The sequence below is a fragment of the Manacus vitellinus genome, unplaced genomic scaffold (genome assembly GCF_001715985.3).
Source record: "Manacus vitellinus isolate BGI_N305 unplaced genomic scaffold, ASM171598v3 scaffold_0_pilon, whole genome shotgun sequence".
In the NCBI taxonomy this organism is placed as follows: domain Eukaryota; kingdom Metazoa; phylum Chordata; class Aves; order Passeriformes; family Pipridae; genus Manacus; species Manacus vitellinus.
In genome coordinates, this window is record NW_021938789.1 from 3,681,395 (window position 1) to 3,700,812 (window position 19,418).

General features: G+C 36.0%; 1 protein-coding gene across 7 annotated transcripts in view; it reads left to right on the forward strand.

Annotated features, from left to right (window-relative positions):
* Positions 1-19,418, forward strand: part of RGS12 (regulator of G protein signaling 12) — a 78,488-nt gene extending 59,070 nt beyond the window's left edge. For 3 of the 7 annotated variants that reach the window (XM_018088898.2, XM_018088940.2, XM_018088933.2), the window contains 6 exons: positions 421-547; positions 1,476-1,572; positions 3,018-3,085; positions 3,579-3,732; positions 6,346-6,963; positions 18,705-19,418. In XM_018088898.2, the coding sequence (XP_017944387.1) occupies positions 421-547; positions 1,476-1,572; positions 3,018-3,085; positions 3,579-3,732; positions 6,346-6,963; positions 18,705-19,063 (1,423 nt within the window). In that variant the 3' untranslated portion in view covers positions 19,064-19,418. Of the gene's footprint in view, positions 1-420; positions 548-1,475; positions 1,573-3,017; positions 3,086-3,578; positions 3,733-4,825; positions 6,323-6,345; positions 8,492-18,704 lie in introns of those variants that run through there. The other 4 variants (XM_018088905.2, XM_018088912.2, XM_018088920.2 and 1 more) reach the window with 4 other exon arrangements.

Sequence of the window (19,418 nt, forward strand, 5' to 3'; positions counted from 1 at the left end):
TCCAAACCCATCTTATGTAATTGAATTAGAAGTTGTGAGTCTCTTGTGGAATTGGGGAGAAATATTTTTCTTGCATCCAGGTCTGTAGTTCAGGTATAGAATCACTTTGGAAGCACTCCTGGACCAGAAGGGTCAGAGTAATTTCTGTAAAGATGATTTAATTGCTGTGAAGATCATCATGCAAATAGGTTGGCTTATGCCTTCACTCAGCTCTGGCGAGTGAAATAGTAGAATTTTTATTTGAATTAAGAGTTTTTTATACCTTCCTTTTATACCTATCCTTTAGGATAAATTTATGCTACTGAATTTTCAGCTAGTTACTAGCTAGTATAACTTTGCTGTAGGTTGGGTTTTATATATTTTTGTAAATTTTATTTATTGGAATATTTCATACTAAATGTTACAATTGATATGTTTCAGGCTGGATCTTGTTCCGATCAATCGGTCAGTTGGTTTGAAGGCTAAACCCACTAAACCAGTAACAGAGGTCTTAAGGCCTGTGGTTGCAAAATATGGTTTAAATCTTAATGAACTTGTGGCAAGACTAGTAAGTATCTTTTGATGTAATTCAAGCAGCAATACTTTCTGTCTGAAGAAGATAATGTGATATTCCCTGAAATTATTCCTATCCTGACAGGCATTAAAATAGATATAGCTGGATGTTGAGATAAAATACATCATAGTCATAACCATTATACTTAATAGTAGTTCCCTCAAATATTTAGTCTGCATCTATTTTATATTCCCCTTCAGAATAAATCCAATGTCTTAAATTACCAAGCTTCTTCCAGAGCTCAACTCCCATTATTAGCCAAGGAAAGTTGATTGGGATTAAAGTTTTGTTCCATTATCCTGGGAATCATGAAAGTTGCCTCAATTCCCCTTGCAGAAACTTTTTGTGAAGGCAGACTGATTCAACTTCTCTACTACTGAGCACTTGGCTACATGTTCTTTATACTATTTTGCTGGAATATCCAGGAAAGTAAAGTTACTTTTGTGATATTTCTAGAATGTATCCTGTCTTAGCTGAACAAGTCCATGTTTTTAAGATAACTGAAAAACATGTTGGTATAAAGATAACTTCATTTAATAAAATTACAAAATTAACAATGTACAACCAATTTAGAATATAAAATATCTCAAACATCCTCTGAAAAATATGGTGTGCTGAAGATAGACAGCAATGGTTCTGGAGTATTTGTGCACACTTGCAAATTGGATGATTTTTTTTTTCTCCATGTATCTTCTTTTCCCCAAATACCATTCTCCTCACAAGAAATGGGTTACACTCATTGGAATCAAGGTAGTTTTATACCAATGGAATAAACATTTTTAGAGCAGTAGAAGAAGAATATGTTGAGTCTACGCTGAAATGTAAAAATGCTTTGCTTATTTTCTTTCAAAAATATCAGACTGCATAAATTTGTTCTAAAAACAGCTTTTTCTCTTATATACAAACTGTGATCCGACTTCAGAATGGTGAGCAGGAACCACTTGATCTTGGTGTCCCTATATCTAATCTGGATGGTCAGCGGGTTGTTCTAGAAGAAAAAGAACCAACAAAAGGTAGAGGTAAGTTGGTATAAAAGCTTTTATTTATGATGTCAAGTCAGTGTCATGAACCCTGACTCTGGTGAGTTTCTTCTGTTGATGTGAAGGTGAGAGAAATGTGATTAAATTTAGATTTGTCACATGGAGCATATATTCTTTTTAACTAAAAAGGAGTGCAGTTTCTCAAGATTGAAGATTAAATGAATCTGTTGGTAAAAGTACTTTTACTGTTGCTGTAAGAAGTTTTACACTAGTAATATTTGAATATTGTATTTGCATTCAGCCATATATTCACATACATATTTAGGGACATAGTCTCTAGGAATAATGATGAGAATAAAGTGCCAAATAACTTCTGTGAATTTGGCAATTATTTAATAAGAAACATTCTGTATAAATAAAACAGATGCAGTTTGGGCAGCAGCTATATATATTGCTATGAAAACTTCCTTCTTTAACATGAGAAAGTAGCAGAGCCTACTTTTCCAGTTTTAAATGATTGTTTCTGCAGATAACACTAAAAAATAAAATAATAAAAATAAAAATTTGTCTGCTGAATAGCTGACAATCTTTTGAGACAATTAACACTCTAGATTAATGTAAACACCCTTAAGAGTAAAGGTTTGGTTTCATTAGGATATTAGGTTAAATTCATTAGATATTAGGTTAAATTAAATACACTTAGAGCAGAGATCCTCTTTAACAAAGAACTAGGATAATAAAGGTGGAGGCATTTGTTGAGAAGAATCACATTTGTTGTTTTTGTAATAAACAGAACCAGCTGTTTTTTTGAAAAAAGTTATCAATCTAAATGGATATCCCATGGATAATTAGTTTAAGGATTACAAAAAAAGCCTAAATCCAATGTGCTGTCAGGGGCTATAAAAGACTAAATCATAGAGCATCATTCTAGCAGTGGGTTGGTTCTCTGGCAATGTACCAGTGAAGAGGGCCATTCTGTGTTAGTATATTTGCTGTAGGCAGGGGAAATTCAAAGGAGCCATTTGGTTATTTAGAAGGTGACAAGGAAGATATGGAAATGTCTACAAAACAATTGATACAGGAAAAGGTTCAACATGACCTTTCAATGGTCTTTTCTGCTGATTTTTTTTTTCTTGTTTAAATTCTAAATTTGAGAATTGCAAACTGAATTATTAGCTCAGATTTTAAAATTATTTGATCTAAAGCAACTGGAAATTAGAACTTAGGTAAAAGTTCAGCATCTTTAAACTTTAAAAGTATTACCAGTATGATGAAAATGTGAAGATGGGAGGGAGATTCTGATAGGTTTTGACTGAAAAGTATCAGGAATATCAACTGTGTTCACTCTTTTTGTTTTCTGATACATCTTTGAGCAATTTTAAAGCAGAAATCTGTTTTGTGAATCATTGTCACTTAAATATTGATTCTCTGGGAAATTACAAATTGGCAGTTATGGAAGTAATGTTTATGTTTATTGTTTACAGAGAAACAAAAAGGTACATTGGTAAAACAGACTGCAGTTGTATCTACTTCAAGAAGTCAAGCATCTACTGTAAGTCTTCTGCAGTGAATTTTGTCCCTTAGTTCATCTTTTGTTTCCTTCTAGATTTCTATACTAAAGGCTGCATTCATCCATGATTTTGAATCAGCTAAATTATATAACTAGATTGAACATAGCTACAATTCGTCTGATGTTTTTCCACTGTCAGCAGCATCTGTTTGTGAGAACTTTGTCATGTGTCGTGTTTGTTGTTTTGTGTCTGATTGGCTTATCTATGTTAGAAAATGATTGAATTATTCTGAGATTCAAAGGCCCTTTCTGTTACATGAATTCTTCAGAGTGAAGAATATTATATTTATTTATACTTTTTTGGGAACTACTATGGCAAATGTTTCTATGCCATAATCAAGACAAAACTAAAGCATTTATTGCGGTGTTAGAGAAATGTTTTTCCAAAATAACTTTTTCATTCCCTTAGACCATATTATGTACACAATGATATAGCCTAAATGTAAGTAGTACCTTAACTTTCCTTCTAATGCAGGGAGAGGGAAGAACTCTAGGAAAATCTAATTCTATCAAAATGAAAGGAGAAAATGGAAAAAATGCTAGGGAAGTCCGGCTGTCAAAGAGAGAAGACTCTATTGCAAAGATTGGAAAAAAAAAATGTCAGAAAATTAATTTGGATGAAGCAGAGGGTATGTGAACTTTATAGCTTACATATTAACATAAGTAGTCTTAGAAAAATGAGAATTTTGTATCTGTGTGGGATAAGGTGCCATGTGTTTAATACTGCATTGTGAAATCAGTCATGATCATAATATTTTTGTTTGGTGCTGTGTTTGAATTGTCTTTTTTTTTTTTTTTAAGTTGAAGGTAAAATTTTAAGAATACCTAAAGTTAGATGTAGGTACCCAGTGGGATTTTCAAAAGTGAAAGGTACCTAATTCCTGTAAAAAAAAAAAAAGGAATTAGTTACTCAACTGCAGTTGAATATCCCATTTGATACCCTTTGCAAGCCATGTAGAAGCTTGCCTTTCTGTTCACCTTTACGTGTGTTCAACTCACTGAAAGGCATTCTGCACAGTAGTGTAGATCCTAACTTACTCAGGTAAGAATTGTAAATTTTCTGCTGAAGGGCAGTGCAGTCTGATAACTGTGGAGGAGCTGTGATGGGCAAGAGTAAAACTTAGTTTACGTTCAGCATGTGCCCTGAAAAGGTATTTGAAAATAGAAACAAGCAAAGAGGTCATTGGTAATCTTGTCTATTCTGAGTACTGTTTTTACCTTCATTACATCTTAATAGTTCTGGTGATATCATTGGAAAAAAACTCATAAGAGAATTTGCTTTCTTATAGAAAGATGTCCATGGGAGAAAGTGGAATAAAAATGATGTAGCACTAGAAATATTGATATACCACCCTCTGCCCTAGGACATCAACTGAAGCAATTGCTTGTCTTTTCAGCCCTACACGTTCCTCCCTATTTTCCCAAGTAGAAAAAAATCAAAGGATTAAAATTTACTGCTGAAGTTACCCAGTATGCATATCCAAAACCTGGTTATGCTCATTTATACAACAAATGAATGTTTATCTGTGAATGTTCATCTGTGAATAAATGTCCACTGACTAGAACTGAAAAAAATGCTATGGCTAAAAGTTTTATTACGAAATAGATGTCTTTTAATGTAAGTGTTATTACAAAATATTAGTGCATTTTAAATTATTTTCTGTTGCTTACTATTTTGTTAACTTGTTTTCCACATTTTAATATTTTCATTTTTTTTCCTAGGACTGAGTAAAACATTAACATAATTTGAAAACTTCAGAATTCGAGGCTTTCACATTTTATTTTGAATTTTGTGAAATTTGTCAGAGTTTTTGGAAAATGCGTACCAAATGTTGTAGACTGTTTTTTAATGAAAAAAACAACTGTCCTATGAACTTTGAAATTTCAGAAAGAGACATTTTTGTGTGACGTCTTAGAAGTGTTTGCATGTTTTAATATGCCTACCGCCATTTTGCAAAACTTTGGCAATAAGAAGCATTTGGAAGCTTCCATCTTGGCTACGTTCAGATTTTATGGCATTTGACAAAGCATGTTAAGAAGTCATTTTTACAAATACATTGCAAAGCCTGCCGAATATGAATAGAGGATTAGGAATAAGGTCATACAAGTGCAAGCGTATGACTTCATATTATGCTAAGTTAAAACTGATATTAACTTTCTCTTGCTTGATTTTGTAATGGCTTTTGCTTCAAACAATATTTATAAGCTGGATTGAAACTATTGATTTTAATTAACCTGTTGGAGATGGCCTTTTTAAGCATCTTTTAATATTCTATAGTTAAAGTGCTCTCTTCTTGAAAAAGTAGGACATGCAGAGACACTATATTAAGAATTAACATATTTTTATATGTATATGTTTTGTACCAAAGAGTTTGTTTATTGTTGCGATGCTTCTTTTTTGAGGAGTGGTATAATTCTTGGCTTATAATTGATAAGTTTCTTGTTGCCAAGTTTTGAAACTTTCTAGAACAGTGTTGATTTACTATGAGTATTATTTATATATAGAAACATATTAAACCATTGGATATCATTAAGGACATGATCAGAAAATCACTTCTAATTGTGTTAAAACCTCAATAAAAAAGCTGCCCCATCGCTTTTGCTAATGGTTCCTTGGATGGTTATTGACTACCTGTAAGCTACTGATCCATTGCAGCACCAAGTAAAATAGGGTTACTTAAATCATCATCTGATCATACCCTGTGATGATAACATCCTGGTTTAAAACTACACCATGAATTGAATTTAAGCTGTGATAAAATATAATTAAACTGAGAGAAATTCAATATAACAAGGAAGTTTGCAACATTCTGAGTCTTTGAATGTTCAAATGGCATGGCTATTTTTGAGTTAAGATGGGTAAAACCCATCCAGAATATAAAAATGTGCACCCACTGTCTGTGAGACCAGAGCCTTGTTTTGTATAAAGAATTAAAAAAATCCTGTGTGTGTGTACAGATTTATTAACTACGTAAAATAGAAGATGTGTTCAAGGCTCAGTGAATTGCAGCTGTTCTAAACTGCAAAACTCTTACAATAGCAATGCTGATGGTCTTAATTATAGTGATGCTAGTGAACATTGCTGCAATTGAAAAAGTTCCTAATTAACATGGGATCTTATTTCAAGGCAGCATTGAAAGAATTGAAGATCTTCATGGAAAATAAATGTGCTGAAAATGTACATTTTAATGGCATTGCACTTTCTGACAAAAACTTGTCAATTTTGGGTTTTTCCCCAATAGAATTTTTTGAACTCATATCCAAAGCACAAAGTAACAGAGCAGATGACCAACGTGGACTGCTAAGGAAAGAAGACCTTATTCTTCCTGACTTTCTTCGTTTACCACCCACTGGACCAGAACCATCCTCATCTACTCCTGCAGGTCCTAAAGGCTTCAACAAGCGAGTTTCAAAAAATGATGACAATGATGGATGCACATCCCCAACTGGAAAACAGGAGTCCATACAAAACTTTAATGAAAATTCAGTTAAGAAAATGGGTTACTCAGAAAATAAACACAAATCTGCCTTGGCAGCTCTCCACAGTCAGAAGACTTTCAGTGTTCCTTTTAGTCCTCCATTGTCTCCCATTCCGCATGCACAGGAAAACAATGCAACAGTGTGGAAAAGGCAGTCAAGAGAATTGCAAGCCGAAGGCATACAGATGGTAGATGATGACAATGTGGCAGACTTGACTCTTGTGGCTGAAGGAGATATTAGTAGCCCTAACAGCACTTTGCTGCCGCCGCCACCACCGACACCACCGTCAGACATCAGTAAACTCACAGAAGCCAACTATCCACCCCCAACTCCTTTTACAGGTAATCAGGAAAAATCTGGATATCAAAGATCCAATTCAGGTATTTCTAGATTTTAATAGTCTTTCCTTTTATGTAAAACTACTTTTCCTTGGCACTGTTAATCAGTATTTGGCACCCATTAAAACAAGAAAGAAAATTCTCTCTGCACCTTAATTTTTTTTTACAAAAAAAAAAAAAAGGAAAAAAAGATTTTAATTGCCTTAGTCTGTGCTAACTGTAATATTTCTGGTTGCCTTTAACAATGTACTTTTGTTTGGATTTGGCATGTGACCAAAAATGGACACATGCAGACAAACGTTTGAAACGTATCCATGTGCTATAATTATCTCATTCACCCTCAGAGTACAAAACAGGGTGTCAGCATTTTGAGCTCCATAGCACTGTTGTGTTCCAGATTTTCTGATCCATTTCTCATAATGAGATACATGATTAGGGCTTGGAAGTTTAAGTACTTTAGCAAAAACCCTAATTATGTGTTGAAAATTGCAGTACTGTTCATGATTAAAATCTTAAGTGGATAAACCTCAATTTAAAAAATATTTCTCTAATAAATTAGATATTTGTGACTAAAAATAAAAATGTTATTTTTTTTAACCCATACTTTCCTACACAGAGAAATAGATTGCATCTATCACGCTTTCTCCCAGAATTTCACATGTCAAATAGCTCTTTCTATTAGATAATTTTAAAGGAAATATGTAACTTTTTCAGGATATAAGTTTCTTGGTCTAGCAATATCACAGAGCAATATTAGCCCAAGGCTGAAGTATGGAATTTCTTTATAAACATGGACTCTAATAATAATTGCTATTACCAGAAACAAGAATTTGAAGACGATGGGTGTCGTGACATTGACATTTTACAGTCGTTGTACTGTACAGTTTAATGTAAAATATAAGAAGAGGTATCTATGTGCTACATTTATTTTTGATGTTTCACAAACATATGGTGCCATAATTTGTATGATCACATTTCTTTGTGATGTGGGAATATACAGTTTAACTATTTATCTTTTTACACAGAGTATTTGATACTGTTCTTTATCTGTATGGTTGATGATTTGTAAATACTTCTTTGGTTGTTGGATGCTTATAAATGGCAATGCAAATTATTTCCTCCTCTTGGTATTTTAAAAACAAATTCCTTTATTAGTAGTATTTGAGAAATGTTCTATAAGTGCTACCACTTAATTTCTGAAACTGAGTATTGGACGGACTTGTAACCAGTGCCTATGAATAACTGAACCACAAAATGTACTTTGGACATATTGATGTATATATGCATAGATTTGTGTTGGTGTCTTTCTGATAATATGACAAGTGTACAACATAGGTATCAATTTGCATATTTTTCAGTGAGAACTGTTAAAAAAACCATTTGCACTTAAAAAAAACTTCATGAATTTACAATATTTTAATGCATGCCCTACATTTCTGTGTAACCACTGAGCTGTAGCTTTCCCTTTTCCCACTTTCTACTTTTTACTTTGTAGAAATCTTTGTGTAGTTTTCACATGTATTTTGTATCTTTGTTCTCTCAGGAGTAATAAATTCTAGGTCTAGTTACACAAACTGGTTTTAAGCTTTGATTTTCTTCATTATTTTAAAAATTCAGTCCTGGATTGTGCATTCTGATTGAAATTATCTTCTATAACAAACAGATTAATAGATATGAACTAGCAATTACCATGAGACAAAACTGACAAAAGTTAGATTTGGTAATAATTTAGATGTCAAAGGGCAAATTCTGTCTTGAGATGCTGGTGGGTCACATGTGGAATCCATAGCATTGACATGTGCTCCAGAAGGCAGATAAGACAGGAGATTTCTTTTAAATTAGTCACAACAGGAACTCCTGAAAGGAGAATCTCTTCTGTCTGTGGGTTCGTGGGCTAAACTTTATATTCATTACTTTCCTTCTTATTTTAAACTAAAGCAACTCTTCCTTGGTCTTCAAGAAACGAGCTGGTGATCTCAGCTCATCTGATGTGCAGTAACCAATGTAACCAGCTCTTTGTTTGGTAGTCTTGGGTAAGAAATGAAGGGTTGGATGGGTGCTGGAGACTGCACTCCGCTTTTCATTCTTAGAGATGGGTCCTGTATAACAGCACTGTGTGAAGCCTAATTGAAAAAAAAAAAAAATTCTGCAGAGAGGCTTGTCCTGCTGTTAACTAGGTCTCGTGTTCTGGGGGATGAATCCAGTTTTTCCAAAAGTCACTGTGTTCCCACATATTTGTGGGCCTCCATGAAAGAAAAAGAAACAGTTGAAAGTCCTGTAGCAGTTCCCCTTTTAAAATTATTCAGAGTTTTTCACAACAAATAACTAATATTCTACATATTGAATTTTATTTTTTTAAATCGATCTTAATTAGCATGTATTCCAACTGGTCTTCTCTACTTTCACTGGTGATCGTGACTTATTTTTCTGTCATAGTCACCTGTAAGAGATGTTTAAGCAATCAAACTAATTCTGCAAAACTAAAAATCTAAATTTCTCTTAGCTTTGTGACAAACCAGATTCCTTTTTTTTTTCTTAGGAATAACAAAAATCTGAAAGAAAGATGTGAAACACTTTGGTTTTTTGCCACAACCTTGTTGCATACAATAACTGTATTCTATGCTACACTAACAACTCACTCCTATTTTATGGGAACTGTATTCTACAAAAGAACAGTGATTTTATGGAAAAAGTGTGGGCTGAAACAAAACTTTTCTATTTTCATGATTTCATGGAGTTTGCATGGAAAGGCTGTTCAATGGTGTGCATAATTATAATAAAGACTTCTGGAAACTGTCCAGTCAAGAATCGAAATCTCAAAGGACTAAAACATTAATAATGGTTGCTTTTTTAAGTGCTTTAATGGTTCTTCAGTCATAATCTCCTATCAATGGAAATCTCATTTCTAATTGGTTTATTCAATTAAAGTGTTGGGATATAAAGAAAAATCATGACTACTTAATTTGAAGAGGTCTGTAATCTTACTTTCACATTGGCATAAAGGTAAATGACGTGTGTGCTCACCCTGCACGTTTGGGCTTTAGTATGTTGGGTTTATAAGTGCTGGGAAAAGGACTGGGGGAAATGAATCATCCCTTGTGTTCTGTAGGGGACAATTTGCTGATGTGGTAAAGCCAGACCAGTATCCATCCCTGTAATGGGTAACTCTTGAGGTTTTTTTCCACTTAGAGATCTAGAAAGCAAAATATGAACAATGGAAGACAGTAAAATGAGGCTTGCATTGCTCAGAGCTTTTGAGAACAAATTTTCAAATGCAGTTCTTAGCTTTCTGAAATAGGTGTAATGTTTTTGTACTGTAGTAATACTTAGCTATGAAGTAAATATCAAATCAGTTAGCAACACAAGAATCATTACTGATTCTAGTTGCATTACTCATCAAGGGAAAATGTCTTTATTTTGAATAAGCCTGCTAGTTCTGGCAAATTTCCCACTTTAAAAACCAGAGATTTCTGGAATCTGAAGAATATCTCTACGTATAATGGTGGTGGTACCCAACTGTGGAAGAAATAATGATTGTGTGGTGTGATTGGATTGAAGGGATGCATTAATTTTTGAAAGTGTTAAAATGATGATTTAATCTCTTTGTTGTTGGGGGTTTTTTTAATTGCCTGGTGTAGTCTGGGTACTTTGAATGTTGTCCAGTTTTTCCCAGGGGGTCAGGCACATGTGTCACCTAAGTGCAAAATAGCTGTCATGGGGAAAGGCAGCCTTCCTCTCCTCAAGAGCTGTGAATATTAAGCTACAGGCCTTGCACTAGATTGTTTATTCAGCAACATTCCACTGGCCTGTGAATTGTTTGTGATGATTATTGCTTCTGCTACAAAGTAGGTGGGCTTTTAGTTGTAATAGCAACTGGGCTTTTTCATGGAATAATACTATTTCATCCCAAGGTAGGACAATTTGCAGCAATTCAGATTGAAGGTACACAGACTGTAGATTTGATTCCATCAAATTTTTCCTCCATCTGTTAAAAAATTCCCTGTTGTTTGGTTTATTTTTTTTAAGTTGGGATGAGAATTATTCTTAAAATGACATTAAAATTATACTCAATGAAATTATTGCCTACCAAGAAGGTGTTTCTTTTGAGTAGATATATAGACTACACCCAGCAATGCAAAAGAAAAAAAAAGAGTTTATTGAAAACTCCCTTTTAATAAGTATATAATGTCATTGGTTAAGATAGAGAGCCAGCTAGGGAAAATAAAAGCATGATGAACTTTCTGCAATTATACTTTAACAACATGTCTATGTAAGTTAAAGGGTGATTTTAGACTATGTGAAGTTGCATAACTTTTTTTGAAGACATACTTGTTTGTTTCTGAAATAGATGTTCAATTGTATCCTCAAAATAAACTTGCTTCCTTTCTTATTGAAAAGATTTCTTTCAGAAATGGAATAGTTAATACCAGTGCTAGGATGCTTTTGTTGTGAAAGATAAATTATGCAGAAATAAAATGCAGGGTGGACTCTCAGAGCCTGGGGCTGGCTATTGTTCCCAAGGACAAAAAAAAATTCCAAACTGCTCCTTTTCATTATTCACAGAGAGGATGCAGTACATGACAGCTGAGGAATAGAGATCAGATAATATCAGTGTAATTTCTGTGACTTTCATTTTTTTTGGCTACTAAACTTTTCAAGGGTGATGTTCTAAGGGTAATGAATTCCAAGTGCAAAAAAATTTGTAATAATTAGGGAGATAAGGAGCAATCACATATCTATGTTCAAAATTTCAAAATAAACCTTTGGTTTTGTAATAAATTATATAATATTTTGCATAACTAATATTTTACATAATCTCTTAATTCATGTGGCATATTTTAGAGACAATCCAATGGTGTTCCCTGTGTAAATCAAGATAACCACATAAATGAAAACATAAATAAAAATTTAAGAAAAGGAAGGGATTACGACTTAAAGATGTAAAAATAATGTAAATTATTATATTTAGCAAAGGCTGTTGTCCTGCAGATATCCAAGATAATTGGATTCTGGATCAATATAAATAAGTACTTGTGGGGATCCAGAAACACTAAGGTCAGAATCTGTTAATCCTCTTTTAACCAGAGCGTGATTAAATGTGAGAATTACATGTAGTACATGACTGTGATCAACAACAAACAAAGGAGAGTTTAGAGCAGACAAACAGGATGCAAGGAAGGCCTTGGGGGATGATTATTTGAATTGTAAACTTATTTCAATCAAGCAATAAGATACTGATTTTAGAAAGAATTGCAAATTTTGTCACTGACTAGATAAAATGTTAGAAAAATGACAGCTGCTCTTTGAACCAAACACACGTAGGCTAAAACCAGATCTACACGAACCCGTGGCAGCATTTGGATGATGAAGTGAACTTGGTTGAATTACTAGTTGAAATGTAACCAGTAGCCCTGCAAAACCACATTTTAGGATTTCCTAACTGAAAAATAATGTAATTAATGGCAGATTAAATTAAAATGGATTCAGGTAATTCAATCCACCATTTCCCAACATAGTACTCTCTGCAATAATTAAACCTGCTGTTACTGATGACTGATGGAAAACCAGAATGAACGTTAATAATAAATGCTGGAAGACCAAACTGAGGGCAGAATATGTGTAGGCTGCTTCACAGATGTTTTGTCATGTCTGCTGCTTAGAAAGTATTAAAAAATTGTTTCAGTTTTTGCAGTGGAGAAACAGAAAGTTTGAGCAAATGGGCCAGTGTTGATGAGGGCACACATGTCTGCCTGGATCAAAATTCAGAACTTTTCATGTTCCTGGCCTTTAAATGGCATTGTGTGCAGTTCCCTTCAGCCACTGTTGTAACCATGTATATAAAATGTCTCTGCCCTCAGCAAATACAGGTTGCACTGTTTCCTCTTTTGCATCTGTATGCCCCTAGTGAGCAGCAGTGGCCATACCAGCTTCCTCTTCCATGTAATATTCCAAATTTGTCTTTCTGAATCATGTTTTGTGCTTTGTTCTTCTTCAGAATACTTTGGAGATGAGTGTAATGAAAGGATTTCTATCCACCCCATCTTTCTAAACGTAATGCTGCAAATGTTTTCCAGAAATTCCCAGGACAAAAGTAAATAGCCTGGTAATGTAGAATGTTGCTGCTTTGTATAATAACCCATTTCCTAGCTTGATGCCTGCATTTTACTGAGTCAGATTTGAAGACACTGAGCATATGCTGCAGTTGGTGTTTCATCATGCAAGTGAAATTCAGCATATAAAGTCAAATTGCCTTTGAAAAGATTTAGCATAAACTGTAGGTAGGAATCTTTTATAAAATCTACTTTTTCCTCGGTGCTGTATCAATTAAGAGATAAAAAGAAGGAAACTCCTAAAGAAAATTTAACCTGCAGAATTCTAAAACTTAAATGTAAAGTATCCTTTTCCCTCCAGAAGCATAAACCACTTTTCAAACTTGTAAAACAGATAATGCTTTCAGTGGTAACAGTATGTCAGCCAGTGTGGAAGTCATTTATCCACCACTTGCAAGAATCCACAGCTGAGAGGGTTAAAATTTAGAAGTAGCATTTGCTGACAGTTTGGACAGGGAAAAGTGTCTTTTATGGAGTGAAATTGTCAGATTATGGCCATGGTAAGGAAAAGAGTTACTTGTACTGACATATTTCCAGGACACCAAAGTGAACACCTACTGCAGAAGTGACCATCACAAAGCTCCTTTTTTAAGTCTCATGAAAAAAGGCTTGCTCAGGCAGTGTGTTACCACCTTAGGACAGGCTTTGTGGAGTCTGAGCCTAGAACAGTGTCTGCCCAATCTCCACATTACAGCACACACCAGAGCTTTACTGATTTGGAGACTGAAAGTAATTTGGGGGTGGTATATGGCAATAAATTACCAATTCCAGGAATTGTTCCTGAAAACTTCAGTGGTTTCTTTGCACAAGAGTTATATTCTAAGTATTATAAAGTACTTCAAACAGATTTTTATCTGCTGTAAGTCAGCAGAAAATCATTAATCTGCCGCTCATTCTTTTTAACTGAAATCTGATCCTCTCTAACAGTAGTTAAATGCCTGGGATCAATGGTGTGGAAGTTAGGAAGATATTCTTGTTATCTTTCCATAGAACTGAGAGTCATCTAAATAGTAAATGCTTTTGACAAGAACAGTAGGATTTTAGCAAAGGTAGAATGATAAGTGAAACACTGAATTTACATGGAAGGGGTTTTATTAAAAAATCATAACTAAAATTTAGCACATTGAAAATAAATGAATTTAATAATTATGGTGTAGAAACTATCATTGCAAGGTGTTGTGGGTGAACCTTTAAATCCCCAAGCATCTGCATTTTACTTACAGTTATATGATCCGATCATCTACATTTGACAGTTAATGCTGTTCCTGGAATTTCCAGGGTTTTTTTGACCTTTGTCTGGAATTTGGCCAAATGCTCCCTTGTTCCTAAACTATCTGGAAGGCAATGTTGTGTGATGTCTTGCTTAGATCTTAGAGCTTGAGGAATATTTTATACAGAAGAAAAAGACTTCCCTTTGTCTTCCTCTGTGAAGGCAATTCTCCGTAATCATAATGTTAAATTCAGAGTGCTCGAGAGTAATATATAAAATCCAAACATCAGGAAAAGGGAAATATTGGTAATGGAAGTCAGGAGATCAGTGCCTGCTTGTAACCTTTTGAAAAATGCAGACAGGTGCAGCCTTCTAAGCAGTCATTTGGCTGTGAGTCTGTAAAACAGAAGATCTCTTTAAGGACAAAAGATGACATGCGTTATCCCATCCTTAAACCAACTGGAACATATTAATGGGATCAGATGCACGAGAAAATTCCCTCAGAGCTGCGAGGAATGCTTAGCAGGGGAGGTGGAGATTACCAATAGGCATGATTGTGCTATTCCAGGATGGAAATTCATCTGTGTGACCACTGCTCCAAGCACTGGTTTCCTTTCCCTTCTGAAGTTAGGTAGGACATTTGGCAGATTAGATTTGGGAAAATGTCATATCATTCCTGATGTGCTTTATGCAAGGCAAAGCAATTCGGAGGGGAGGATTCCTTGGAGGTTTTCATCACTTCAGTGCAAGAATATATGAAGAGAAATTTTACCTGTGAACCTCTGCACCTTAGATGGTGCCCTACATAGCTAAGTGTGTTCAGGTATTTGTTACTCAAAAACAGAATATGAGAAGGAGACCAGTGCAAAAGTGTTGCAAGCATCATTGAAATCTCATTATTAAGCTCCACTGAGTACATGCAAATCTTGAGTCTCTAAAAACTTGTGAGATATATCTATACACAACTGTTTTGTGGAAGCTCTCCTATTATTTCTATTAAACAGCCTTGCTTCATAGAAGCTTTTTTTTTTTTAATGAGGGGAAAAAACACATTAAAATATTTTTTCTGTGTAGTGCTAGTCTTGAAATCGTCTTCCTGTTTGGTGTAGATGAGTCAAGATCTTTTCTACCCTGACAGAAAAAGAGAAATCGTCTTCACAGTATCATCCCTTAGCAATTCCATATTCTTTTAAACTGGTATTTTAGACAAGATGTTCTCTATTACTGTCCTCCCTCTAGTAGCAATTTATTTGATGCCACAGAGAGGTTGCTCCTGAAAAGGTCATTAATAGAAAAATATGTCCATAACGTGGATGTATTCCTGTTCAGACGAGCTTATGTCTTGAGAAGCCTGAGAGCAAACATTGACCTTATTTTTGCTCTGTTCCTTTCAGAAAACTTGCACGCCCAGTTGCTTCGTATGGCAACTCAGTGACACCATAACTCCAAGACTTAGTGGCATTTCTTTTACTTAGCTCTAGAAAGACGTAGCAACCAAATAAATACAGTAATACACCTCTCCTAGTGTTCCTCAGTAGGAGTTTCCAGCTCTTTCATCTGTTGTACCCTGTTAATGCAGTCTGCATCTTCTGACTGTGGAAAGTGTTTCAGCCCTAGTTCAAGTCAACAGAGCTATGAGACCTTCCAGCACCATCAAAGTTGTTCCTTTACATTACATTTAATAGGAGAATGTATTCTCAATGCTAGGACAACTGAATGACTCATGCTCTGTCAGTGCAGTATATTTGTGGTAATTTGTCATTAGTAGGCACTTTGGAAACTTGTAGCTCTTTTAAACCAACTTGAAAGGAGAATCAGAGATCTTCCTCGAAGGGCATAGTAGATTAAAGGCATCAAGAGTACAATTCAGTACACTCATGTTAAGATAAACATTTCAGAACAGAAGAATAGCACTTTGCACCACAGCCATGCAAGCAGCAGTTGAAATTAAGCCCATGTTTGGCTGCAGTAGGAAGATTTAAACACAAAGTGTAATATAGTTCCATTAAATGTTAGCTGTAATTTAGTAGGCTGGAGTCGTGCTGGGCTAACAGGGCTGAGAAGGCTTTCTGCCTCTCTCTACTCAGCTGATTTGTTTGGAGTTTGATCTAATTCCTCTGAAAAAAGGCAAGCATTACTGATGTGGAATATCTACATTATTCATGTAGGGCTGTGCTGTAGCTAAAACACTAAACATTGCACTACTTACAATTTTAGCTTGTTTTTCTTAAATAGAAAGCTTTAACCCTCAAGAAGACCCTGGAGTGAGTTGATTGAAACTGTATGAAAGTGCTTTTTTTGTCTTTTTCATTTGCATTTCGTCCCTTTTCCACATCAAAAAGTTCTTGATTATGATGATTATACATTGAAATTTCTTTTCCTTGCATAAAACTGTACCAATCACTTTGTGGGACAAACACAAATAAAGGATTTGAAAGACAGCTATGGCATTTAACCACCCCAGTCTCATGGGATTTGTGTGGCTAAATGTGCTGGTCAGGGACTTGTGTGTACTGTGACAAAATGTTTAAAAATATTTTGGATAAAGTACGTCAGATAATATGATATCTTTTAAAAGATGGATAAAAAGATACGTAAAAAGGGATTAAATATGAAATGGAAGCCCTTACTCAGGTCTGCCTTTGTGCCTTGAAAGTTTCTCTTTTTTTTCTTGGCTCTCAGTTTGGTCTAATAAAAGCGAGTCTCTTTCCCTGAATATATCACCACCTTTTAGATCATTATGGTGGGGGAACCGCAACTACAGAAATCATGTTGTTAACTGTGGTGCAAATCCTGAAATCAACTCCTTCATCCTTCCCTTCTTACTGCTGTTGACACAGGCAAACCAGCTTCTCTGCGCTTGCTTTAGGAAGCTCCTAGCAGTTCTCAGCGTCATACCTCATGCAAAACTAGCTTTTGGGAACTCACCGTGGTTGGTTTAAACCGTGGTTTTCCTGGGATAAGTGTTTAGAGAATAGGCCCAAATCCTGGCAATTGTGATTTTAGAAGTGCTGTACCAAAAAAAAACTTAAAAAAAAAAAATCCAGGCATTTCTTTAGTGTTTAAAGCCAACCTCAGAGGGTCCCTTCAGAGGGACCTCGATAGATTGGAGAGTTGAACAGAGAAGAACCTGAAACTCAACAAGGGTTGAGGCAAATGCAGGATCCTGCACCTGGGGAGGAACAACCCTGGACACCAGCACAAGCTGGGGGCTGACCTGCTGGAGAGCAGCTCTCTGGAGAAGGACCTGGATGTCCTGGAGGTCAGCAAGCTGTCCATGGGCCAGCAGTGCCCCTGTGGCCAAGGAGGCCAGTGGTACCCTGGGGTGCGTTAGGAAGAGTGTTGCCAGCAGGTCGAGGGAGGGGATCCTGCCCCTCTGCTCAGCCCTGCTGAGGCCTCACCTGGAGAGCTGTGTCCAGTTCCAGGCTCCACAGTAACAAGAGAGACATGGGGCTCCTGGAGCAGGTCCAGAGAGCTACAGAGTTGATCAAGGGTCTGGAGAATCTCTCTTAGGAGGAAAGGCTGAGGGAGCTGGGACTGTTGAGAGGTGACTGAGAGGGGACCTCATTAATGTGTATAAGCAGCTGAAGGGAGGGTGTCAAGAGGATGGAGCCAGGCTCTTCTCAATGCTTCCAACCAATAGAACACAAGGCAACAGGGAGAAACTGATGCACGGGAAATTCCACCTGAACATGACGAAGAACTTCTTTACTGTGTGAGTGACTGTGCGCTAGAACAGGTTGCCCAGAGAGGTTGTGGAGTCTCCCTCACTGGAGATATTCAGGAACTGTCTGGATGCAATCCTGTGCCACGTGCTCTAGGATGACCCTGCTTGAGCAGGGAGGGTGGACGAGATGACCCACTGTGGTCCCTTCCAACCTGACCAATTTTATGATTCTGTGAAGTTTCTTTTATTCTTGCCCTGTAAACCATGGCCCATAGTTGCTTGGTTGCAGTTCAGGACAGTGTACTAACTACAAGTTCAAGTCATCTCTTCCTAGTCTGGTAGAGAATTAAGCCCTAGTGAAGTAAAAATAATATCTCAGCAGAGATCTGGTCTTGGAGGCCAGTTGAAGTGAAGAAACATCTCCCATTCTGCCCCACTGGAAGCTCTATATTCTCCTCCTTCACCTTTGGTTTTGCCGGTGTGAGAATTTTTGTTCTAGAGGTGTACAAAATTATACAAAGTAGTTATTTTTAATGGAGTCTTTTTAAAAACTCTGAAAAATGCTAAATTAAGACAGATATGTAGTAAGATTTTACATTGATCTTTGAGATCTAATGTTAAGTTACCTACCTGGTACATCAGTAAGTCTCTGATGGAGTAGATGAATATCCCAGCTGGCTATCTACCATTAGGGCCTCAGAGGAAGCTGTAATATTGAAAACTGCTAAAACCAGAAGATTCATAACTCTCCTGTGTTTTTTTTTTTTTGTTTGTTTGTTTTTAACTCTTCTGGTAGGTGCAAACCACAGAATGAAAAAAGATTCACAAGGAACTTCAGGAAACTCTTGTGAGCAGACCTCTCACAAAGCAAAGACGAGCAGAAGCTTTAATCCTCCTGGTGCAAGAGGGAATCCTGGAACAGAGCTCCCTGTAAACAGGATAATCGATGTGGACGGAGTCAAACTGGAAGACTCTGGCACACGGTCCTGCGATGATTCTGAAGGGAACCTCAGCTTTGAAGGTTACGTCTCTGAACTGAGATCTTGCCAAGGGAGGATGAGGACTGGAGTTTACAGGACATCAGACCTTCCATCTCTGATTGCTGTCAAGAGCGAAAAGAATAAGGCCACTGAGTATAAGGCTACCTTTGTTTAAATCTCTGTTTTTAATTAAATATTCTGGTATTTTTGCTTGGCATCAGCAGCAATGGAGATTTGCCTTAGAGAGCTGTTTCTGCAAGTTATAGGTGTTTTTCAATGCCCAGTTGCCTTCAAAGAGCCTGCCATACCATCACTTCTGATATGAGTTAGAAGCCCTAGAATGAAAAGATAGTATTCCAGTGAAAGTATTGAGCTTTGTACTTTTACCACTTCTATATAATTTTCTCTGGGATAATTCCATTGCACAGTGCAATTAAAATTGCTATTTCCACCCCTACCCTTCTTGTCTTTATTCAAGATAAACTTACTTTAAATTCCCCCGGCCAAACCTTTTAAGATAATTTCAGTTT